This window comes from Gloeophyllum trabeum (genome assembly GCF_000344685.1).
Source record: "Gloeophyllum trabeum ATCC 11539 unplaced genomic scaffold GLOTRscaffold_00001, whole genome shotgun sequence".
In the NCBI taxonomy this organism is placed as follows: Eukaryota; Fungi; Basidiomycota; class Agaricomycetes; order Gloeophyllales; family Gloeophyllaceae; genus Gloeophyllum; species Gloeophyllum trabeum.
The window spans coordinates 2,580,545-2,603,593 of NW_006920410.1; the positions used below are offsets into that span (position 1 = coordinate 2,580,545).

Sequence of the window (23,049 nt, forward strand, 5' to 3'; positions counted from 1 at the left end):
GGGAACCCCGCGTCGTCCGGTAACTGCGAGTGCATCGCCACCGAGATGCGATCGAGATCATCGGTCAAGATGGTCTCCAGCACTGGCCGCGACGGCCACGCTAGCGACAAGGCCTGCGCCGACAATGAATTAATTCTTTTCTTGCATGACGCCGCGCATCTGTTCTGCCTGGTAGCACTCCCGCGTCAATTATGCCCTGGGTGCTGGTTCGCCCTGTCCTCTGGCGCCATTCTGCTTATGTTCACGCTTTCTTTCTCTTGTTTCTTTTCCTGCTCGCGGAAACCGTCCATGCACAGACTTCCGTGAACGGACAAGTCTTCACCAGTGGTCTGGCTATTCTGGATGCCCCTGCCCCCCAGAGGTGACTAAGCCCGCTAACTAAGAAACAGAACCCGCGTGCTTACCCCTCACAGCGTCCAGCATGCAGGCAGCAACATGCCCATAGCCATCGACGTACGCACCTATTATTCACAGTCGTTCGCACTTTGCTGAACACATCCCGCTTAGGTATCCGGCGACGGAAAGCTGTCGCAGACCGCTACAATCCCCGGCTCAGGATTACCCACTCGCTACGACTCCCTGGAGCTCTACCTCGTCTCGTCCCAGACCAGCATGAACCTGACCGTGTCTGAAGGAACAGGTCTTCTGACGCAGGAGAGCGGAAGCACCGTGAAGCATCTCAACTGGCCGATACCCAAGTGCCTCCCTGCTGGCCAGTATAACGTGCGCACGAAAATCCTCTGCCTCGGAAAGAGGTTTGTTCAATAACCTCCTTCTACAGCTCACTCTGTACGAGACGTCCCATGTGAACAACCAAGGGTTCTTCTCAATCACCCCGATCCCCGTCACGATACAAAACCCCGCCCCCTCGGGTCTTTGCACGGACGGGTCGAACGAGTTCCTCGGCCAGCCACAAACGTCCTCTCCCCCGCCGCAGAATCCCTTCCTGCCCTTCCCGGGAGGGCCCATCACGATTACCCTTGGGCCCTCCGGGGTGATCTTCCCCTCCCAGTCGACCGTCACGCAAACCGTCACTGCGCCTCCGTCCACCGTGACGGTTGTGGCCGTATCGGTCGGGACGACCACCTTCACGAGCGTTCTGCCCGGGACAACGCAAATTATCACCAGCGTGTACGTGGAACATACCTTTCTTTCCCATCCTATGTTTCTTGGCTGACAGTAACTAGTATCCGGTCGACGGAGACTACCACAGCACTCATGGCCTCCGGCTCCATCGACACGTCCGGCTTCTTCCCCGTGAACGGTGCTCCGAGCGCGAGAGCGAGCAGCTCGACCGTCCCGGTAATAGTATGCTCGCTCGCTAGTCTGCTGCTATATACCATTGTATAGCCGACTGTTTTTCGTGGACTTTATATACTATCTTGGCGGATGTATCGTTATTCGGACCATTTTTATTCGTTTCGTATTAATACGCATGTTATCTGGGGTTATAGCATAGGGCAGACTCATCCCATTCATAGTGGGCAACTTCACGAGCCAGGTGCAACATCGCTTGGGATACATATAGGATGCAGGGTGTTACCACTTCGGTAGAAGATCAATTGTCTCGACATCCCCGGCTTCTGAAGCGTCGACGCGCTATATCAGATGGGAGGGTGGCTAGGGGGTAGTGTAACGTACAGATCTCGAGCCCTCTTCCGGCCGAACGCGTTCCACAATTGCCTTCATCTTTGGATGAAAGAGCATAAAAGAGCCCAGGGCTATTCTGGCAAACAGTCGCTTACCTTCTCCAACAGCGCCGGTCCGATGATTTTCAGTCTGGTCTGGAGGATGGATCTGTACCCTAGGTTGACGCTGGCGTTCTCTAGCGAGAGCGCGCGTAGTTCCGAGCAGAGATTGAGATTCCAGGGAGAAGCTAGCATAAGTCGCGCTTCCGGAAAATAGTCAGGAATGTGAGATGCTCGAGGAGCGCGTTCGTAAGGAGAGACTCACCAATGTCAGAAGTCGTACGGTCAAGCAAGTCCATGAGAAGATACGCGAAGCAAGGACCGACCAGCAAAGCGAGCGGCACATCGTCGCCAAGGAATTCATCCATCAAAATGGCAAGTAGAGCGTCCCTCGCGTAGTCCCAGATTTCAACCACGGTGAGGTTATCTAGAGCATTGAGTTTCACGCTGGCTGAAAGAAAAGTACAAGCTGCAGCTGCAGAGACTCATTAGCAAGAGAAGGACCCGGGAAACTTCTAACTGACAAGCCAACAGGAGGTTCCCCCGGCTTACGCTGAAGACCAGGGCGCGCAACCTTTCGCCCTCCCAGACGTTGGGGAGGTCCTCGAACTCAGACCCAGCATTGGACTCCCGCAAGGCAGATAGGACAAGGAGAAGAGACGGCAGGTAGGCCAGAGAGGCGACATTTGGCGCATTAGTAGACAGCGGGTGTTCAGTGACAGCAACGAGCCAGGATGAGACGGCTTGACGGCCGAACGACTGGACATCCAGAGATCGCAGGAGAACAGCCAGAAAGTTCAGAGTTAGATTGATCCTCTGGCATAGATCTTTAGCATTTTCATCCAGCAGATCCCCGTGCTCGAGGAGACTACTTTAAAAGACTAGAAGTCAGACACTTCCGATCAATCACGAGGGGTTCTTACCGCCTTTGCGTAGTGATTACTGGATAGAAAGTGAGTGTGAGACAATACGGGGATATTGGTAAATACCGCAGTCAAATCTCAGGTTGAAGTCAAAGAGGGCACCAACGTGGACGTTCTTGAACGCGAGATCTAGAATCTTGGGCTCCAACATACCGAGGGCTTCCACCATGAATGCCCTGGCTAGGACAGGATATCAGACGCAAGTAGGTATCGGCATCGAAACAAATGAACCATGAATTTCTCGAGAGGTGTCCGGAAGCAGGACAAACAAGCTAAGAAAGGATACCCCTAGGTCAACGAAGGGCAGGGCACACGGGTCCTCTTGCGAATGTAGAAGTAACGTAGCGGCCCATGCTGATTTCGTAATGACGTCCAACGCAGGTAAATCCACGGCGCATGGGGATGACGATGAGGATAGCTGCCTGATGGCTTGCTGCGATATCCGCTGAAAATAAGATTATGTGAATTACCTCTACGTCAAGCAGCACAGAAGTTATACCAATAAAGCCCCACAAGCTGCGGCAGGATACTCCATGAACGACGAATGGATTACAGAGTTCGAGATGTCGGCATTTTGCTCCCTATCGTCTTCTCCGGTGCTGGTCGGACCCACATGTTGTAACCACACAGACGTCTAGAGAGGATTAGGATATTCTGAGTTCATTCTTTAGTGCACATACCAGATAAGTAACGACTTCGGAGGCCATAAGTCTTGGATCATCCCAGACGAGCCAGGAGAACATTACTGTTCTGCCCCATCTTATCAGTATAGTTTGAGCAGAATCTAGTACACCACGAGGTAAAATGCTTGAGGGGGATTTGCAACGATAGATAATGGACTGTATCAGGCGGACGATATTGCTGAGAGTGTGAGGTATAAATGGACTGCTAACGCTGTCGCGTTCAGCCTGTCTCTGCCGCAGATGGACGGTCTAGGAATAACATATCTTTCTCTTCAGCTCAACTACGGGCGATTCAGACTTACAGTAAACAACGAGATGACCATAGCAACAGTCATGACATGGCGGCCTGAGGAGCCAGAATGTGGCATCTGCTTGCCGGTAGTGCCAGGCGCCGAAGCTAGTCGATTGATACATGATCCCAGAGCTCTCAGGATGTCAGGATAAGCGGAGCTGAAGTAAAGGACGGTCCGTGAGACGAGATTGACAGGAAGGATAGAAGGCAGACTCACGCCCGAGGTAGGTCAGAACTGAGCTGAGGCGCTAGTACGTTCAGCCCGAACGTAAGTTGTATCGCAAGTCTAATGGCAGCTGAAGAAGCGTCTTCTGATGCCATAAGGTGTACTACATCAGACCAACTTTCTGGGTCTCGTTACGGGTGAGGGCTATGAAGTATATGGGGTAGATATACCTGGTAATTGGGTCGCAGCCCGAAGGCAATCATCGGTGTATTGTTTCCTAAGGGAATCCGGCATGTTTGGAAGATCGTCTAGGGCAGCCGTCCCGGCCGTCAGGACGCATATACATTCCCCGAGCTTAGATAGTATCACGTCCACCCAGCACACAACGACTGGTGTGTGTATGCCTGATCGGCATTCACGACTGGCAAGCTTATAGAAGACTTTCCTGTATGCGAAAAGAAGCCGCATAAAGTCTTCTTGCACTGACGAAACACAATGAAATACTCAGCAGACTCCGAAAGCTACGGTGACATACAGATGGACACAATCACCGCGGCGACCCCATGTCGATACTCATCTGGGGCTGAACCGGCAAGTAAAATGATTTCCAGCGACGTCAAGATTGTGTTGGAGGCCTCTGAAATTACGTCGTGAAGAGCAATATTCTGCAGCCATAGCACGAGAAGACAAGGGTCAGGACTCGGTCACAAAGTAGTCAGAGATTTCAGGTACGTGTTCAACAGCATCCAAGACCAGAGACGATAGGCACCGGATAGCTCCTTGGACTTTCTCCAGAGTGCACTCCGTCGGCACGGTCTCGCAGCCTTGGGCGTCGGCGGGATAAGCAGACATGCGTGCAAAATCGCAGGCATCCATTGTATACGCGACCGGAACGTCGGCCTCAGAGTCGGTGTCACTTTGAGAAGACATGAGGGGTTGAAGTCGAGGAAAGTCAATGGAGGGGGCAACGACGGATGCGTGACTGAACGGTACGCGTGCAAGACGCGTCGCGTCTCACGATCGGGGTTCTTTCGCACGCCCGGATCCCGGGCCGCATGCCACAATATCGGTTGTGTACAATGGAGTATGATTGCCTAAGAGGCTACGAGCGAAGTGTACTGTAGGTATACACAGTCAACCATTTGCACAACTCTCAGAGGGGTTATGGAGTCATTGCAGGTACTGATAGGTAACACACTGGCTAGGGGACATCACTGTACTTTCTAAGCCATTCACGTTACTGTAGACCACGGATGTTATTTAGGAAGTCTGCAACTGCAGTCTTGCACTCCAATGGTTCCTGGCTCCTGGAAAAGACCCCTTCAAAAGCATGTCCTGATTCTTCGGTCTGCAAGAAACACCAGATTCAGTGAGACGCCTAGGACACACGCCAGCTACGCACCTCTCCCTCACAGTACTCCAGGTCTTCCCAGGTTTCTTCCTCCTCAGCTCTTATCATGAGAAGCATTTCTCGTCTAACTGCAGAGAGACCACCTTGAATAGCTTGTCCACCTTCCTTGTCCGATCGACGAGCAGCGACCTGTACTTCACGAGCTTCTCCCGGAGTGGGTTTCTTCTCCTTCTTCACTACAGGTGGCGGAGCTTCTTCATCCGGGTCAGGTGGTGGCCCATCGTCAGAATCTGAATCGTCGCCTGCACGAGAACGCTTGTTTCGACGGGACAGGACATCCATGTACGTCAGGGTAGGTCTCAACTGGTATGACTCGCTGATCGGATGTAGATGCAGTCGCCCTGCTAAATTTGAGCATATGAAGCATGCGGTGGGACTGACTACTCACCATCACGAACCACGCCCAGCATATATGCGCCCTTTTGAGGTATTCGTTCGCTCTGGATGCGGACCTCACTGAGCCTCGGCTCTTCCCCTTCTTTTAACTTAGTCTTCTGTGATTCTTGATTTTTCTCTTTATCATCCTCCACCCTTGCTACACCCAGCTCCCTCGCTCTTTCGTTATTCCAAACCTGCTGCCGAGTATCGACAGGGACATGGACCTCAAGTCTCTTGACTTTGGGTTTTATCCGGGCAGCGATTCGTTTACCCGCCGCCCGCGCCGACGGTGGAGCCTGAAGTGGGCGCGTCAATAGCGGGAATTGGTGTATATGGACGTTGGGAGCTAGCGCATTCGACAGATGGATGGGTAGAACAGTCACTAGCCGGTCCTCTTCCGCGTTCATCTTCAAGCTTCAAGATCCAACACCGTGGGAATCTATATGAGGAAGCAATGTACCGAAATTTGCCACCTGCACCCGATCCTACAGTAAGCCTAAGTTTGCATTAGGATATACATTCATTATACAAGATACCAACTTGTTTTTACTCTAGCATCGTCACAACAGCTTAACGGTATCTAAGGTAAGGAACTGGAACTACATGAAGTTGTCCGATACGCCTCCGCGTTTCCCGAGTGATCAGATGGCGGAGGCTGAGCACGCATATAATGAGGAGTGTCCGAATCAGGAGGCAGGGTATTCACGAATGATAACATTGTAGGCGTGGTGGCTGCAGTGATAGACTCCGTTGTTGTGAGGGAGGATGATGACGATGATGATGATCTCCAGGATGGCCCGTCCAAGCTGAGGACTTCCCCGTCGTTGCGGCCAGTACTCCCATCCTCCATGGGAGACTTGTTACATGAGTGAGTGGTGATGTCGTCTTCGTCGGCGTGGGTGATCCGGCGATGAGGGCCGTTGTCGGTCGACCAGTGTCTCCATGTATCCGAAGGTCTCTCACGCGAGGATGGAAAGAACGCCTGCTCTGCACGGTACATGGGATCCCATGCGGAAGGGTGTTGCAGGAGGGCTTCTCGCTCGTGCCGCCGTACAACTCTTCCGAAACTGTGGATGACCAGGAAAGATATGATCAACCCTGACGCCTGCTTTGAGAATGGGTATAATAACTGCGGAAATGTGAAGGGCTCACAATTCACCCCAATCCAGCCCCCAGGCCCCAGAACGAGCCCCAAGTTCACGCCAACAGAACTCAGCACGGCAGCGACACCACAGCTACCAGCGATGAATGCAGTATGAAATAACTTACATGACACAATGCATCGTTAGCTCCAAACATACAAGGAGTATGCAAACCACATACCTCGTTACGCATGGCTTCTTTGAATAACTCCATGCGAGGGATCGACTTTTCGAGCCGTTCGGTTGACATAGGCGGAGATGAAGCACTGGGCGGTCCCCGATCGGGGTCGTAATGCACGGGGGCATTCCTTCGAAGGCCTCCAGAAGGAAAGCCGGGATGCTTCAGAGGGTACGGGCCTGGAAGGGAGGGCTTCCGCTGATATGCATACGCCGGAACTTCCTCTTGCTTATTCGGCTCGCGGGACTTGAACCATGGCATCTGCCAGCGACGAGGGGCCACTTGAGAGTTAACCCCATCCGGCGGACTTGATCGCTTGGTTTTGTGGACGTCGGGCACATAATCCCACCATCCGCGTCTATCGTTACTAGCTGCCGACTGTCCTGGCACCTCGGTCCCTACTGAGTGGATGTGAATGGACAGACGGCCAGAAGCTGCGGAGGTACGGGAGGATTTCCAGATCGCGAAGAAAACTACGCCACAGAGCTTAGTCAAATGCGGCGTAAGGCATGGCGAGACTCACAGCAGACGAACAGGAATATGCACTCGGCACAGAATAGTGCGAAGACGATTTGTATGTAACTCGTATGTCCGTTTAATGTACAGCTCCCTACCTCCCAGTTAGTCTGAAATTTGCATCGCTGTGAGCGGGCTTACCGGTGAAGTCTTTCATGCCCTGGAAGCTTATGAGGTCCAGCAAGGCGCATGCAATGATGGAGACTTGGAAGGCCGCAATCACCAAAAGTACGACCAGTGAGTCGGACAGACAGCGGTACGCCTTTACTCCAAGTATGCCGGATATCTGCTCATACGGTATGTATGTAGAACCTCCCCCAGTCGGTGATGAATGCTTACCAACAGAGACTCCGATGAGAACACCGCAATGCTAGCTATGCAGTTGACTCTGTGGGTGGGCATCATAAACACCAACGAGAGGGACAGTATTGCCTACGTACATTGTGCAATCCGACGGTCTGAAGAACGCGACGGTTATTGGCACGACACCCACTGGGCCGAGCAGTTGGCTCAGGAGTAAGGCGTAGAAAAGATATTTGTGCTTTATTCTACCCCTCCGAATATAATCGAAGGAGACTAAGATATTGCGTATGAAAAACGCCAGGCCGGCCCCCAAGCCGAACAGCATGCCGTTCGAAGAACGTATGGCCTCAGTGAGTGCTGGAGTGACCAAGGAACCATCTGGCAGCGCACTGTATGGTGCATACGACCCGATGGGAGCAATGGAAACGAACGTGCTATAGGAGGCAACCACCAGGCTTCCAGGCAGACGAGCAGCCATTGCATCAAATCCAGCTAAAGATAGGCCTGTGGCGGCTGCAAGGTCCGACGCAGCAGTTGAAGTCCAGGGCAAGTTGGCGGCATCCCAGGGCGTAGATTTGGATGCTAGGGAAAGGGTCTCCGTCGGGTGAGCTCCCAATAGCCGCGGAAATCTTGAATACGAAGTCCTAGGCGCGACCGCCACACCGCGGAGCCCGGAGCTCATGACTACAGAACGAACAACCTAGCGGCGCTATGTAGGTGGAACGTGAGCCTAGAAATCACCTCGCCTGCCGGAAGGCATCTGAACATGGAGGAGACCTCAAGGGAAAAAATGGGGAAGAGGGAGGAGGGGAGACGGCAGGGGAAGTTAGTAGGACATCGATCCAATCACACGTCAAACAAACAAGTTCGCGGCAATGAAATGCGTAGCGAGCCCAGGTCATTACACCTTATATGGTCGTTACAAGGTCCAATTATCTGACAAAGCCACGCGAAAATGAGCGTTGCATCAATCTCTGGTTGACAGCCTCCACGCAGGAGTTCCTCGTTCTTGGATGCAGCTTGTTCCGTTTTGCCGGTGACGGAAAGGGGCAATTATCAGTGCTGTGCACCATCACCGCACGTGGGAGCAATACTAGTCCATGGTGGACTGCAGTTCCCACTTTCCTCGATCACCTCAAATTATAGTGTAGATCAACCAAGGTCGTACACCCTAGTACTAGTAGTGTGCCGGTCCAATTCTACCTACGTCCTGATAACCGCTGCAGGAGACATGTCGAAAGAAAGCACGAAGAAGACGGCTCCGACCATCATTATCACCGGTACACCCGGCGTGGGCAAGTCCACGCACGCTCAGCTCCTTGCGCAGGAATCTCCAGCGCCCTTGAAACACATCAATGTCGGTGACCTAGTCAAGGAAAAGAATCTGTACGAAAGCTATGACGAGGAATGGCAGAGCTATGAAGTGGATGAGGATAAGGTGCGCCGTGGACGTGAGATCAGGCATACTGTTACTTACAGAATCCGAATCGTACAGCTTCTAGACGAGTTGGAACCCATCGCAGCCGCAGGCGGTGTCATCCTTGACTGGCATACATGCGAAATCTTCCCGGAACGCTGGGCAGACCTGGTCGTAGTCCTGCGATGCAATCACACCAAGCTATGGGAACGACTGGAATCAAGGTTAGATCCATATCTCCACGGACCTAGGACATGTGCTCACGCTGCCTCTGCAATTGTAGAGGTTATCCATTGAAGAAGATACAAGAAAACAATGAAGCCGAGATTATGGAAGTAGTACTCGAGGAAGCGCGTTCTTCATATGCCCAGGAGATCGTGGTAGAGCTCCAAAGCGAAGGAACTGAGGATTTGGAGGCCAATGTCGCACGCATCGTGGAGTGGGTAAAAGCATGGCAGCGAGATCAGGCCTCAGCGAACGATAGCGGTTAACAAAGGAATATTGTACAACTAGAACCAGTAAGTGGCAGCATTATGGAAGTAAAACAATAGACGGTATACACTCGGCAGGGAAGCAAGCACCTTAGGCGGGCATGAATACCCACATCCTCTTCCGGTCAACGAGGTCATATCCCTGAGGTAGCTCTTGCTCGGTCCTCAGACGCTTGGGAGTCTTCTTCTTCCCCTCGAGAATCCGGATCTTCTCGAAGTATTTGTACCTGATGATCGCAGTGAATCAATCTATTGTATGTGCATGGGGATCTAGACGAGCTTACGCAGCAACATAGGTTCCGTTCTCAGCCCCGCCAGTGGGCCCAGTGGCTTTCACTGATGACAGTCAGCACATGTTCGGAGTTAGGTACACGGTTGGCCTACTGAATCTTCCGTAAGAGTTACTGTTGATGTTGCCGATCTCTCTCAACCAGGCTGTGATCTGATGGACGGTGTAAGATCATCTACCATACACAAGCAACTGCGCCTTACCTTGAATCCTGGTGTCTTCTGAAGTGCCCTAATCTTTCGCCGTATATCGTTGCAGTCGTCACTGGGAGCATTCATTTAGCACGTCCGTTCGTGACAGACAATAGCGAGAGGTGTCTTACTAAATGGGAACTCCGTCCTGTAAGGAATGGCGCGTCAACGCGTGTCAGAATAGAACGCGACAGCATAACCTACCTCGTCATCTTCTCCTTCCAATACGACATCCTGCCACCTCGTGGGTTTCTTAGGCGCGTCCTCTTTCGCCTTGCCCTTGGACGTCTCGGCAGCTACGCCCGAGCGCGCTTTCTTCTTAGCAGGAGCGGAAGGGCCAGCCTCTGCCACAGCCGCGTCTTGATTAGGTAGAGAAGAGTCCGCGAAGACAGCGACCTCGGGAAGGTCTTGCGTATCTGACTTGCGCTTGGGGGCCATTGCAGAGTATATATGCGATAGTGCTGACAGGGAGACGGTGGTGGTTGTGAGGGGAGAGGGGATGCGGAATTCGTCCAATATATAGGCCCCACAAGCGAGCTTCTAAGCGACGTTCAACGAAAGGAAACGCTATATTCGAAACGCGTCGACGCGTCTGGCCCCTCGCGTCGCGTGACGTAACGCGTCCCGGCTGTCACACCGCGTTCGAACTGCATCATTTCGAAGACTCGAAACTGGGACGCCTTTATGACATTAATCCACGCGCTACCAATATGAACACACTACGTTATCAACAGGTAATACGATTATTATGGGCGAGTTGCATCATGTTGCCCAAAAGGCAAAGGCCTCAAAGCGACAAGCTCTTTTAGAGGCGACAACGATTCATCGGACGACACTAGGCGTGGCAACTTCGATGGTACACTAGAAGGAAGAGTAGTATCGTATGGAGCGAGAGGATGCGAAGAGTCGCGCGGACTCGCGTACAACGCAGGATAGTTCGTACGACACCGCGGAGACGGGTCGTGCTGGTCATACGAGAGACATTCGCTGGCCACGAGTGGAAACCCTTGTCCACGGATATCTGCGGATTTCTAGGCAAAGACTAGTCAGTATCCTGAATCCGAGGACTCCGCTGCACCAGCAGAAGCTTAACAGTTTAGGAGAGCTCGGCTTACCTCAGTCCCAAGGTCAGGCAGCTGGGCACAAGACTTTCTCGACGGGGTGGAGGGTACCGTCGGGATAGTCCCAGTATTTCGACTCGTGGGCGATCTTGAATGGTTACCCATCGGACCAAGCTGACTTCGAGGAACACCTAGAGATTGAGATAGATGGGCTACATGGGCGGAATTCTCGTAGAACGGCGCAGATCCGCTGTCCTGGGGCAGAAACAGACCTAAGCCGACGCATGCAGATGAGTCGTCGATGGCTTCAGGGAAAATCCGTCCACGGGAGGAAGAGTCAGTGGGAGAGTGAGCCAATGCAGTCGTTCGACGCCGCGGAAGGTGCGGCGGCATTACCATCACAGGATCCGGATCATTTTTCAGAGATCCCTCCGCTGCGTCAGAACGCCGCGAAGGAGATTGGTCAACCGCTATCTTCTCGTCGCGTCCTAGGGCGTCCTTTGGACCGGACTGGGACTTGCCTTCGACTTTCGGTTGGTCGGTCTTCTCCTTCTGAGCGATGCCTCGATGCCATTTGATGTGTATCGCCAGCCCATTAGGCAAATTGAATTTCCGGGGACATAAGTGACAAGGGTATACTGTACGAACTTGAGGACCAGACTTGGCTTGCGTCTTACTTTTGCTTGATTTTTGCGACCTTTCGTTAGGCGACTGTACGTGGGATTGCGAGTTTCCGCGCTGTTGCAAAAGGTATAACGGAAGATCAGTCGCAATAGGACGCGGTGCGTGGACAGGAAATGCGTGAGGCAGGTATGTTTCGGGATAAACGTCCGCGTACGGAATCCGAGCTTGGCTGGTATCGACCTGATAACGACTCTCCTGATGAGGGCCAGGTACCGAGGGATTACCTCTCCAGTAAGAATCCGTGAAGAAAGCAGCATGAGGAGGTAACGGAACGAGATTGAATCCTTGTGTCTCAACGCGAGGCCCACCAAGAGAACTTCTGGGCACAGCAGTAGACGACATGGACGAATACGAGGATATGTCGGACATTGAGGACGCAGGTGAAAGGGTAGGCGTTGTCCGACAGCTGGAGAGACTCGGGCCAGAGGAGACACTAGACAAAGATGAGGATGGCGAGATTCCCGGGTGGCCCATTGAATCATTTCGTGGTCTTCGAGTGTCGACATGAATGGGAACGAGTGAGTGGGACATGTTCGCGATACCGCTCTGCCGTCTGGGAAATTGCGCTTGAGGCGGCCAGTCAGAAACTTGTGGAGGTCTGTCGCTAAATGCGTGGTGAAAGGGTCCGAAATACGGGTTAAAAACCGGGGGTTCATCGGGGTATATGCGCCTGGATTCTAGCGGGAAGCCATGGTCCATAAAAGGCCGTGCACGTGTCGGCATTGGTTGCTGAGGCGCGCATATACGAGAGTCAACATATTCAGATGGGGTGGGAGGCACCGAATAACCGTGAGTAATCTGCGAAGCATCGGCGGGGAAATAGGAGCCATCTTCTTCATCGAGATTCTTCATTAGATTGTTGACTGGTGTGGCGGGTCTTGTAGGCATCGGGTGGTCAACCTGCATACCGTGGTTCGCAGGAACATCCTCCGCCTTCACTGAGTGAAATTGGTCCAGAGACTCGTCGAGTAAGGGTAACTGGAACGTGTGTGCGAACATCGGGAGTGGGCCAGTCGCGGCGAAGTGAAGCGACGGGCTTGAAACAGGCTCAGGATCGACGTCCATTTCCACGATGCTGTCGGGATCCCCATCGCTCGGCCTGCAACCACGTCAAATGAATACCCACCAACCACCTGAGAGACGAGTGGAAACAGATACTTACATTCGACGCCGGAAAGCAAAAGGGTCAGCCCTAAAGACCGATACCATGTCCGATGGTATCTCACTCGGCCAGCGGCCACAGATTTTGTTCGCGCCTGTTTCTTCATTGCATGCAGGGAACTGGCGGCGAAGGTCTACGGACCCAATACTGGAACTAGTGGCTGTATTTTCGGCATCCACTTCGACCCGAGCCTTCACGTTGCTCGAGCTGGGCTGCGGCGGAGGGAGACTGTCACCAGTAGCAGAAGCTGGGCGATCTCTGAGAGACAACTCGAGGATAAATCTGACGGAGGGCAAGGGGGACGAGGACTGCATGGCCAAAGATATGACGATGGTACAAAGAGACCAAGGTGAAAGACGGTCGGTCTGTAAGTAGTCCAAGTGCACAAGGGCGGGCAGATGAAGGGCCTCGTGAAAGCGTCTTCAGGTTTCCAAATGATACTAATGGGCCGTCGAATTCGACGGGCGATATTGGCGACAAGAACGTATGACACGCATCAGAGAGCGCGCGACCCTACCATTCAGAACAGATTGCTTCGCGCAATGGAAAGACACGCTCGGTGTCGGAGCCGCTTGGAGCCCCCTGGCGTCGCTCATCCGTGACGAGTGAAGAACGCGTGATATGGAGAAAGACTGCTTTAACAAAGCTGCGTCTTCACAGAAAGCCGAGCGTCGATTCGCTACGTTTCGGCTAGATCTGTGAGGGAAAACGGCTATCTTCGCCGCAGAAATGATGGCACAGTGGAGTGCAGATCCAGTCTAGAAAACCAATCGAATAAAAACCCCAAATGTCGCGCGAAACAGTGAAGGGTTGTAGTCTTGGGGTTTCCCATCTTCACGTAGCCGGATATATAGCAGTCACTGCAGATGTAAACCGACTGGGAGCGGATCCATCAGAGTATCTGGCTTCGAAGATGTCGCGCCCGGGCCCGGGACGATCCTGGATGCCTGGCCCGCATCATGCTTCTCCTCAGGCCACATCGGGAACAACGAGTGGCGAACCTTCGATATGTTGTTTGGCGCACATCAGCACTGCTCGAGAGCCCGGACGAGATAGTGAAAGACCGAGGGTACAAAGCAGCCCTGAGATTCCTGTCGCAAAGCAGGTCTGGCAGAGTCGATGTCGGTGTCAATGGCCAAATTGTGGCCACGTATCCCATTCTGATCTGTGAAAGTACTTCGTGGCGGAGAAGCACAACTGTATTACTTGTCATCGCTGACTTGACGTAGGCTTCAGCAGATTAGACTCTGGCAGAAGTCTAAGGGCGCCGGCGCGGTAAGTCGTATATCGCCTGGAGCTCGCCAATGGCAGAAGATGCACTGGGTTCACTCCCGAGTGGTCGGGAGAAGATTCCATCTCGGCGGTCCCGCTCCGTGACGTGTACGGAGGATGAGGAATGGAGGGTCCTTTGGATTCCCGGAAATTTCCCCTACGGAGATCCTTGACTTGATGTTTGCTTGATGTTGCTGTGGCTGAACCGCCGGCCCGTTGCAGCCGGGTCGCACCCCGTTCCGGACACCGGGCGGAGTTCTCTCCTCTCATCCCACCCGAGTCTGCGTCGGTTGCCAGTAGAGGAGTTCCTACGATAACAGTTCAAGTTGGATAACAGCGTCATAGTTATTGCTGATGTTGACTTCTACATTTACAACGGTCGCTTTAAGCTCAGGCTCTGCGAAGGGCGGGAGGCCGACGCCACCAAATCATTCCAGGTTCTTCCGTTCTGGCGATCCCAACCTCCGCTCAATTTTAAGGCTCACGGTGTGCTATCTGTCAGCCAGTTACTTTTAGCATGTCCCGTAATTATCTGGCGGGAGCATCGATAGGGCCCCTTACTCGGTAATTAGGCTGACCAACGCCTCGCTGGGTGACACAGATATGACTTCACGTATCGCTACCCGTCCGTATAAAGGGATCCTTCTGTACCGGATGATTTCCTCAACGCCCCTGCCTGCGCCATTCCTCTCTTGCATTGATCACTCTCAAAATTCCCGATCATGTCTGAAGTCCAATTCAAAGGTTATGCTATCACTGGTAAGCTTTCCCTTGTATCATCAGACGGAAGGACTGAGTAAATCTGGACAGATGCCAGTCTTTGGGTAAATCAACTTCAGGTATATAAATGGACCGTTTTAACTTGTCGTGTAGACGCAATTCAGTATCGTCGAGTATCAGCCGAAGAACTTTGACGACAACGACGTCGAAGTAGCCATTGCTTACTGCGGGTAGGCTCACCGTTGTCTTACCCGGTCCCCACATAGTGACGCCTGTGCAGCGTTTGCGGTTCAGATGTGCACACGATCACTGAAGGGTAAATGCCATACTACTTTGTATATCTATTTTCCTAAGTTTCTCCGCTATGATGTAGTTGGGGAAAGATACCGACTCCCCTTGTCGTCGGGTATGTCCAAGTCCCTGATCCGTCTCTGCGAGCGACTAATTTGACGTTCCCTGGGAAATGCACAGGCACGAAATCACAGGCAAAGTGACCCGAGTGGGGGCCAACGTCAAGCAGTTCAAAGTCGGCGACAGGGTCGGAGTGGGCGCACAGATCGGCAGCTGCTACAAGTGCAGGGCGTGTACTAATGAGCAGGAGAATTACTGCCCGAACAAGATCGATACCTACGTGCGTCTTCCCATCAGCCACGGCGACTCACGCTGACCACTTGCTTGCAGAACGACCACTATCCTGATGGCGTATTCGCGCAGGGTGGTTACTCGACCGCCATTCGCGCGAACCAGCAATTTGTGTTCCCCATTCCTGAAAATCTGCCGCTAAAGTATGCTTCATCGATGCTTTGCGCTGGCCTGACGGTATTCTCTCCGTTGAAACGGCATGGGTGCGGGCCGGGTAAGAAAGTTGGGGTTATCGGCATTGGGGGTCTCGTGCGTAAATGAAGGAAATGTGCTGCTTGTCGCGGCTAACGTGCGTGATAGGGACACTATGCTGTCTTATTCGCAAAGGCAATGGGCGCCGAGGTGTATGCGTTCACGCATAGCACCCGAAAAGTGGACGACATCAAGAAGATGGGCGCAGACCACGTCGTTGTTACCGGTACCGTGCGTGCGTTCCTTAGTCGTCTTATAGTTTGGGTTCTGATGCAGTCCTAGAACCCCGACTTCGCCAAGCCGCTGCACATGATGTTGGACCTCATCGTGTGCACAGTCGATGTCGGTACTGATATGCCCTTGGCCGACTACCTCAGTACGCTCTGGGTCCACGGGAAGTTTGTCATGGTTGGCCTGCCCGACGAGCCACTGCCTCAAATGAAGGCGTTCGACTTCCTCTGCGGCGCTTTCCTCGGTGGGTCACACATCGGCAACAAGGTTGAGGCCGTAGAGATGCTACAGCTGGCGGCTTCCAAGGGTATCCGGCCTTGGTACGGGTTTCGCTTCGCTGTCAAGATGCGTAGTTAACCTTGTTAAAATTAGGATCGAGGAGTTGCCCATGAGCAAGGCCGGAGAGGCCGTGCAGCGAGTGAAGAAGGGCGATGTCCGTTACCGCTTCGTGCTGAAACAGGACATTGCGCCGATCGACATAGAGTGAAGGGACTGCCGGTGGGCGAAAGAAGATACCTGAGATCGTAGTCTTAATGAGAAATGAGACTCTGCCAGTACATCGGTATAGTTATTTCATAAATTGACAGCTGTGGCAGGAACTACTATCAATTTCTAGAAATTAGAGTTTTCTTCAATAATATATATGTCCGGGTCTCGATGCTCAACTGCACGACTAGACGGGAGACATCGTTGCGACGATCTTATTGAGGTATAAACTTTACCGCCTTCACAACCCGGTGAACAATGACAGAACGTCCGTGCACGACTTCGATCGGTGGATTGCTCGGTTCCGAGGCGCGCTGTGATGGGTGGCGTTTCCTTCACTTCGCGCGTCGCATCAAGTGATGTGCAACCTTCTACCTCAATTCGGAAGTCAAGCTGCTCGTTCGAGTTCGCAGAGTCGAGAAGACGGCAGCAGGATCGGATGACTTCATCCATAGACGATGATCGTCCTCGTCATTATACAGCTTGGCCGTCTGGCGTTGGCTATAAGACGGGGAGCAAACGTTCAAATCGGGCGAGCACCCGACTCTCTTTCTCTTACTGGCACTGCTTTCGTCGACTGAACTACAGCCATGTCTCAAGTGCAGTTCAGAGGGTACGCTATAACTGGTTTGTGCTCACCGCTGCGCATACCAGTGTCCTTGCGCTGACGCCTGTTCACCATAAGATCCTAAGAAATGGGTGAGTTTGATAGGAAACGAAGCGCTCAGATGATGTAAGACTGCGCCATGTCTAGAGTGATTTCAGCATCATCGACATCAAACCGAAAACATTCGAGGAGACAGACGTCGAGATAGCGATCACTCACTGCGGGTAAGGGCCTGCACGCATTTATCGAGCTTGTTCCAATGCTCACTACCGACCGTAGCGTTTGTGGATCTGATGTTCACATGATTACTCAAGGGTAAGTATGGATCACGTACGTAAGTATGCGTATGTGGTCAGTCGTCACTTTCTTTTCCAGTTGGGGAGAGGCGCCTTTCCCCCTGGTTGTTGGGTACGTCTGGACCTTGTCTCCAGGGTGTTCCCAAGCCGTCTAATCTCGTCGTGATCCGCCAGGCACGAGATCGTAGGGAAGGTCACCCGGGTTGGCTCGCAAGTCAAAGAGTTCAAAGTCGGCGATCGTGCTGGCGTCGGAGCTCAGGTCGCTAGCTGCTACGAGTGTCGCGCTTGCAAATCGGACAACGAGAATTATTGCCCCAAATCGCTTAGCACCTACGTTCGCCAGATCCCCTCGGATTAATCACTCAACTTATGCTTGACCTTTACAGGCGGACAAGTACCCTGACGGGGTGGTCACCCAGGGTGGCTACTCTACCGCCATCCGAGCGCATGAGCAATTTGTCTTCCCGATCCCCGAAGCTCTTGAGTCGCGCTATGCAGCTTCTATGTTGTGCGCGGGGCTCACCGTATTTTCTCCTCTCAAACGCAATGGCGCAGGACCTGGGAAAAAAGTCGGTATCGTTGGGATAGGCGGCTTGGTGAGTGTCCACGGTGCATGCCGTGAAGACTGTGACTGATCTGCCACAGGGTCACTATGCCATCATGTTCGCCAAGGCCATGGGTGCTGAGGTGTATGCCTTTACTCACGACAAGAGCAAAGTCGAAGATATCAAGAAGATGGGAGCCGACCATGTCATTGTCACGGACGATGTCAGTGTTCCCACGTATCTCCGTGTACCGCCTTCTGATATTGCTGCCTTATTCAGAAAGGCGACTTTGCCAAAGAGCTGGCCCATTCGTTGGATCTCATAGTTTCAACTCGAGACGTGGCCGAGGGCATGCCGTTGCAACAATATCTCAGCATGCTTTGGGTCCATGGCCGATTCGTTACGGTGGGACTGCCAGACAAGCCCCTCCCACAGCTGACTGCCTTCGACTTGAATCCTAACGGGTGTTTCTTGGGGAGCTCCCATATAGGGAGCAAGAAGGAGGCGATAGAGATGTTGCAGCTAGCAGCTGACAAAGACATCAAACCTTGGTATGCAGTGTCTTCGTCTCATTGAAAGTTGCCATACGTCTGATACCCTTTTGCATTCAGGATCGAGGAGTTGCCTATGAAGGACGTCCAGCAAGCTGTGGAGAGACTCAAGCGGAACGATGTTCGATACCGCTTCATCCTGACCCAGGACATAGCCTAACCTACATCGTCGGTTCATTCTCGTAGGCGGCACCAATTTGACTGTGGGTAGGTGTAGAGAAGAACGTAAATAGTGTCGCGAATAGAACAGTTGTTTGTATTGATTCGTATCAGGAGCTCTAGGAAGTCATTTCAATTCCATCAATCACTGAAGGACCAATCAGCATGCGAGTCAGCCCTTCCGAAACAAAACTGCAGCTTCAAGCCGTATACTCCCGAACCATTCAAGCGTTTAAATATACAGTCTGCGCATGGTTCCCTCTTGAAAGTACACAGGATATGCGTGAGGCGGCTATAGGAATACAATACCTGGAGCTAGGACTTCAAGTTGGAAGCCCCGGCGTCAGGAATAACGCTGTTAGCATCGCCTCCGCGTCGAAGAGACCGTGTAGGTGGATAGTCACTACCAGCGCTTCATTTTAAGACTTCAGCAACCACAGTCCCGCGCAGGTCGAAGGGAACATCTTCTGCCTGTGCTGCACCTCGCTTTCCGCGATTAATCCGCTCCCATGATAGTCAGAAGGTCTCGGCATTCCGGTCCTAGATAAGGTGCATATTCCCGTCATATTTTTAGTCGCGATGAACTCTACATAACGGCATGGAGAGGTCATAGAGCATACCCTTGTCGTACCTGGAAGATGCCTCTCGCCGTTTGCGGTTATACTTGGCTCTGCTTGTGACTCACGTACCTTCTTCTAATAACCTCGCGTCTTCTGCGGGTTATGGCAATAGGAGGCTGAGCGAATAACTCCCTCGCAGGCATTTTACGTTTCCTGAATAGAAGGGGTGATATTACCTTCGAGATCCCACTGCGGGTCTGCATCAATCCAAACTTGGGATAGAAGAGCGCTCGTGGACTACCCTGGAAGCAGATAACCTGGAGACGAATGACCTCACAATGAGCTGCTTATCCGGGGTTGAGCCGTGCGTGATGATATGGCTTTCCCCCATACTTAAGCACCCCAACAGCGCGCCTGATAGGCGCACGTCTACTCGTCAGGTCTCCAGTAACCATGTCCTTCATCGGCACAATCAAACGGCGCTTCAGCCCCGGCCAATCCAATCAGCAGCATCCTGCTGCTGCAACCCAGCAGGCAGCTCCAACAAACGTGGAATTCAAGGGATATGCTGTGACCGGTGGGAAACTCCTGAAGCTCGCATTTCTTTATAGATTGCTCATTGCGAACAAATTCTAGATGCAAGCAACTGGGTAAGCCGGATAAGCAGAGGGGGAGGGGAGAGGATGGGGCGGTGACGGAGCTAAGGTCAAGCTGACGGCAATGCACAGAGCTCGTTCAACGTGATCGATTTCCAACCTAAGACATGGGAAGATACCGACATTGAGCTTGCTATCACGCATTGCGGGTGAGCCTCGACATACCTTCCAGACGTGCACTGCATGCTCACCGTATGATAGCGTCTGCGGCTCAGACGTGCATACTATTACATCGGGGTAGGGGCGACAGACCACCATCATGACCCATACAATCCTAACTTTTATTGATAGATGGGGATCTTTCCCAACGCCGCTGGTAGTTGGGTAAGTGCAGCAACAAGACACAGGGAGCACTCAACTACTTAACATGTTTCAAACCGCAGGCACGAAATCATCGGGAAAGTCACCCGCGTTGGGTCCAAGGTCAAGGGCTTCAAAGTCGGTGATCGAGCGGGAGTAGGGGCACAGATTGGTGCCTGCTACTCATGCCGCGCGTGTAAGACGGATAATGAACAATACTGCCCCAAGAAGATTAACACCTACGTACGTGGCTTCTCCGACTCGATATGGGATAAGCTTTCAATCCTGATCTTCTGACAGGCCGGCGAATACCCTGATGGAGTGAAGACCCAGGGAGGGTATTCCATGGCAATCCGGGCGCACGAGCAGTTCGTTTTCCCGATACCAGAGAAGCTCGAGTCGCGCTACGCCGCCTCCATGCTCTGTGCTGGCCTGACGGTGTATTCTCCGCTGAAGCGCCACGGCGCTGGCCCCGGAAAGAAAGTCGGAATCCTTGGCATAGGCGGTCTTGTAAGTGATGCTTATACTCTACATCTCACGGAGGCTGAGCCATGCATCGTAGGGACACTATGCCGTATTGTTCGCGAAGGCCATGGGGTCGGAGGTGTACGCGTTCACTCATAGCGAGAGCAAGGTCGAAGACATCAAGAAAATGGGAGCAGATCATGTCATTGTAACAGACGAGGCAAGCGGGAAGCTTTCCAGACTGATGTTCGAGGTGATGAAGAGTTATGGAGGCAGCAGCACGCACAGTGCGCCCTACACAACTCACCTGTATTGGTTGGATGCTGTAGCTACTGGTAAAGCTCGTATGAACGACCCTTGTCATTAGGCAGCAGAGCTGCAGGGTATATATACACTGTGGCCCATAGGCTGACTAAGCTACGTGGAATATCTATAATCCTACTGAGCTCCACCTATGATGTCACTGACCCACATGAGCTCTGTGCCCTGTACAATAATGGAATATACCAGAATATTCCAGAGGATTCCGGTACGTTCTGGTACATTGTAGAACCTGGCAGCTAAGTCAGCGCCCAGTTCAACACTCCCCCTTGCTAAATGCCGCGGATAATCGCGCATGCAAGCGTTGGGCTGACTTAGATTACTTGTAGAACCTAAGTCCAAGTTGCGCTCTGAAGCGCAAGAACTTGACATGTCCTAAGTTCTTAGTGAACATGTCAGCAGGGTTATTCTCGCCATCGATGTAGAATACTTCAACTTTCTTCTGCTCGATGACTTCCCTGATATAATGATAGCGAATGTCAATATGTTTAGACCTTCGCTCGGTGACTGGATTAGATGCAAGGAATATAGATCCTTGGTTGTCACCGCAAATAGGAATGGGGCCGAGTTGGTAGCCTAACTCATCGAAGAGTTGCTTTACCCATACACATTGGCGGCTGCAATCACTGAGCGCCATGTACTCGGCTTCAGTGGAGGATAGCGCAACAGTTTTCTGCGCTCTCGACTGCCAACTGAATATGCCATTGGCTAATTTAAGGAAGTAACCGGTTTGGGACTTCCTGGTACTGGGATCTGATGCCCAGTCCGAATCAGTGCACGCAGTAATACCAAGTCCACTAGCACCATCAAAAGCTAGTGTGTAATTACGAGTCCCGATTAGATAGCGGCAGATATACAGCGCTTTGTCTAAATGGGCTTGAGATGGATTAGCAGCAAATTGCGCTAACTTGGTAACTGCATAGCTGATATCCGGTCGAGTTCCAAGCATGATATAGAGCAAGGAACCGATCACAGTTTGGAACCGGCTACGAAGAGTAGGATTGACCGGGCCATTGTGAGGTTCAGGTCGATAGCCTGCAGGGAGAGGAGTTGGTGCAGATTTTGCATTCTGCATGCCACAACGCTGCAGCACTTTATCAAGGTAGGCGATCTGATCCAGATGAATCTCTCGGCCTTGCCTTGTAATGCGCATGCGAAGGAATTCCTTGACATCGCCAAGGTCCCTGCATTCCCACTTCTTCATGAATCGTGACTTAACATCTGTCACGAGAGACTTGTCCTTGCCAAAGAACAAGGCATCGTCTACATAGACGACTATAATAATCATGCGGCCATCCTTCTCCTTGAATAAGAAGATGCCAGCATCGGTAGTTAGACGTTTGCAGCCTAATTTCTCCAAAGACTCAGCAAGTGTGCGCCACCAGGCAAGCCCCGCTTGCTTAAGTCCGTAGAGTGCACGGCGCAGTCTACAAACCTTGTGCTCCTGGCCTTTTACGGCGAAGCCTTCAGGTTGTTCCATATATATCTCCTCATCCAGTTTGCCATAAAGATAGGCATTGCGCACGTCGAGTCCAGATATGTGCCAGTCCTCAAGCGCTGCTAGCGCGAGCATAAGGCGCACTGTCTCAAAGCGCACAACTGGTGAGAATATTTGGTCGAAGTCTATACCTTCAACCTGCGAGAAGCCTTTAGCGACTAATCTCGCTTTGCGACGTCCATCTGATTTGACGTCAAATACCCAGCGACATTTTATGACTTTACGCCCTTTAGGGCGGTCAACCAAGTCGAAGACTCTGCGCCGACGAAGTGCATCCAATTCTTCGTGGCAAGCAGCTCTCCATTCCTTCTGCTTCTCTGGTGGTAAGCGAAGGATATCGCGGTACGTCCATTCTCTGACATTGGACGTGTCTGGATCATCTGCCTCAGGCGAAATAGCCTTCAGAAGCAGGTAATTGATCAATGGTACTCCCCCTTCCCGGCATAGCTGTGCCAGAAGTAACTCATCAGCGTCGTGTTCAGACCGCTGGTCAGAGGCTTCAGGAGCGACTGGCTCATGCGAAGCACCCGGGGATTGAGCAGGAGGGTCGCGAGGTGGAGGGGCAGAGCTAGG

At 52.4% G+C, this 23,049-nt stretch overlaps 10 protein-coding genes across 10 annotated transcripts; 5 read left to right on the top strand and 5 right to left on the bottom strand.

The window, feature by feature from the left end:
• The first annotated feature begins 143 nt into the window (after window positions 1-143).
• Window positions 144-1,471, top strand: GLOTRDRAFT_113355 (uncharacterized protein). The gene is made up of 5 exons (XM_007862953.1): window positions 144-361; window positions 414-453; window positions 508-723; window positions 782-1,131; window positions 1,188-1,471. The coding sequence occupies exons 1-5, from the start codon at window positions 192-194 to the stop codon at window positions 1,348-1,350; spliced, it is 939 nt and encodes a 312-aa protein (XP_007861144.1). The 5' UTR covers window positions 144-191; the 3' UTR covers window positions 1,351-1,471.
• A 19-nt stretch (window positions 1,472-1,490) lies between these two features.
• GLOTRDRAFT_124573 (uncharacterized protein) lies at window positions 1,491-3,354 on the bottom strand (the record flags this gene model as incomplete). The annotated part of the gene is made up of 10 exons (XM_007862954.1): window positions 1,491-1,583; window positions 1,642-1,689; window positions 1,746-1,876; window positions 1,954-2,139; window positions 2,213-2,556; window positions 2,612-2,630; window positions 2,678-2,791; window positions 2,843-3,056; window positions 3,111-3,245; window positions 3,292-3,354. 10 exons carry the CDS (start codon window positions 3,352-3,354, stop codon window positions 1,491-1,493), a joined length of 1,347 nt encoding a protein of 448 aa, XP_007861145.1.
• Window positions 3,355-4,989: 1,635 nt separating this feature from the next.
• On the bottom strand, window positions 4,990-5,948 carry GLOTRDRAFT_29922 (uncharacterized protein; the record flags this gene model as incomplete). Its single annotated transcript, XM_007861968.1, has 3 exons — window positions 4,990-5,100; window positions 5,155-5,507; window positions 5,552-5,948. 3 exons carry the CDS (start codon window positions 5,946-5,948, stop codon window positions 4,990-4,992), a joined length of 861 nt encoding a protein of 286 aa, XP_007860159.1.
• A 173-nt stretch (window positions 5,949-6,121) lies between these two features.
• GLOTRDRAFT_102541 (uncharacterized protein) lies at window positions 6,122-6,933 on the bottom strand (the record flags this gene model as incomplete). Its single annotated transcript, XM_007862955.1, has 3 exons — window positions 6,122-6,639; window positions 6,694-6,805; window positions 6,865-6,933. 3 exons carry the CDS (start codon window positions 6,931-6,933, stop codon window positions 6,122-6,124), a joined length of 699 nt encoding a protein of 232 aa, XP_007861146.1.
• A 1,911-nt stretch (window positions 6,934-8,844) lies between these two features.
• Window positions 8,845-9,690, top strand: GLOTRDRAFT_68811 (P-loop containing nucleoside triphosphate hydrolase protein). The gene is made up of 3 exons (XM_007862956.1): window positions 8,845-9,118; window positions 9,176-9,321; window positions 9,381-9,690. Exons 1-3 carry the CDS (start codon window positions 8,912-8,914, stop codon window positions 9,586-9,588), a joined length of 561 nt encoding a protein of 186 aa, XP_007861147.1. The 5' UTR covers window positions 8,845-8,911; the 3' UTR covers window positions 9,589-9,690.
• Window positions 9,654-10,506, bottom strand: GLOTRDRAFT_118914 (uncharacterized protein; the record flags this gene model as incomplete). Its single annotated transcript, XM_007862957.1, has 6 exons — window positions 9,654-9,815; window positions 9,873-9,924; window positions 9,973-10,030; window positions 10,081-10,141; window positions 10,200-10,216; window positions 10,273-10,506. The coding sequence occupies 6 exons, from the start codon at window positions 10,504-10,506 to the stop codon at window positions 9,680-9,682; spliced, it is 558 nt and encodes a 185-aa protein (XP_007861148.1). The 3' UTR covers window positions 9,654-9,679.
• Window positions 10,507-10,890: 384 nt separating this feature from the next.
• On the bottom strand, window positions 10,891-13,289 carry GLOTRDRAFT_90194 (uncharacterized protein; the record flags this gene model as incomplete). The annotated part of the gene is made up of 5 exons (XM_007862958.1): window positions 10,891-10,929; window positions 11,012-11,099; window positions 11,184-11,320; window positions 11,346-12,912; window positions 12,976-13,289. The coding sequence occupies 5 exons, from the start codon at window positions 13,287-13,289 to the stop codon at window positions 10,891-10,893; spliced, it is 2,145 nt and encodes a 714-aa protein (XP_007861149.1).
• A 1,680-nt stretch (window positions 13,290-14,969) lies between these two features.
• Window positions 14,970-16,519, top strand: GLOTRDRAFT_124578 (GroES-like protein; the record flags this gene model as incomplete). The annotated part of the gene is made up of 10 exons (XM_007862959.1): window positions 14,970-15,006; window positions 15,058-15,071; window positions 15,121-15,197; window positions 15,248-15,283; window positions 15,341-15,373; window positions 15,439-15,598; window positions 15,649-15,858; window positions 15,910-16,032; window positions 16,084-16,352; window positions 16,405-16,519. 10 exons carry the CDS (start codon window positions 14,970-14,972, stop codon window positions 16,517-16,519), a joined length of 1,074 nt encoding a protein of 357 aa, XP_007861150.1.
• A 589-nt stretch (window positions 16,520-17,108) lies between these two features.
• GLOTRDRAFT_31786 (GroES-like protein) lies at window positions 17,109-18,677 on the top strand (the record flags this gene model as incomplete). Its single annotated transcript, XM_007862085.1, has 10 exons — window positions 17,109-17,145; window positions 17,204-17,217; window positions 17,273-17,349; window positions 17,405-17,440; window positions 17,501-17,533; window positions 17,596-17,755; window positions 17,808-18,017; window positions 18,067-18,171; window positions 18,246-18,524; window positions 18,585-18,677. 10 exons carry the CDS (start codon window positions 17,109-17,111, stop codon window positions 18,675-18,677), a joined length of 1,044 nt encoding a protein of 347 aa, XP_007860276.1.
• A 1,012-nt stretch (window positions 18,678-19,689) lies between these two features.
• On the top strand, window positions 19,690-21,050 carry GLOTRDRAFT_135445 (GroES-like protein; the record flags this gene model as incomplete). Its single annotated transcript, XM_007862960.1, has 8 exons — window positions 19,690-19,813; window positions 19,873-19,886; window positions 19,965-20,041; window positions 20,094-20,129; window positions 20,184-20,216; window positions 20,276-20,435; window positions 20,493-20,702; window positions 20,755-21,050. The coding sequence occupies 8 exons, from the start codon at window positions 19,690-19,692 to the stop codon at window positions 21,022-21,024; spliced, it is 924 nt and encodes a 307-aa protein (XP_007861151.1). The 3' UTR covers window positions 21,025-21,050.
• Window positions 21,051-23,049: the final 1,999 nt, after the last annotated feature.

What these genes read in the sequence shown, in the direction of transcription:
- GLOTRDRAFT_113355 (XM_007862953.1), top strand. Translation starts at nt 192, where the DNA reads ATGCCCTGGGTGCTGGTTCGCCCTGTCCTCTGGCGCCATTCTGCTTAT. An exon ending in GATGCCCCTGCCCCCCAGAG is followed by an intron (nt 362 to 413) that starts GTGACTAAGCCC and finishes TACCCCTCACAG; the next exon opens with CGTCCAGCATGCAGGCAGCA. An exon ending in TCCCTGCTGGCCAGTATAAC is followed by an intron (nt 724 to 781) that starts GTGCGCACGAAA and finishes CTCCTTCTACAG; the next exon opens with CTCACTCTGTACGAGACGTC.
- GLOTRDRAFT_68811 (XM_007862956.1), top strand. Translation starts at nt 8,912, where the DNA reads ATGTCGAAAGAAAGCACGAAGAAGACGGCTCCGACCATCATTATCACC. An exon ending in ATGAAGTGGATGAGGATAAG is followed by an intron (nt 9,119 to 9,175) that starts GTGCGCCGTGGA and finishes CGAATCGTACAG; the next exon opens with CTTCTAGACGAGTTGGAACC. An exon ending in TGGGAACGACTGGAATCAAG is followed by an intron (nt 9,322 to 9,380) that starts GTTAGATCCATA and finishes CTGCAATTGTAG; the next exon opens with AGGTTATCCATTGAAGAAGA.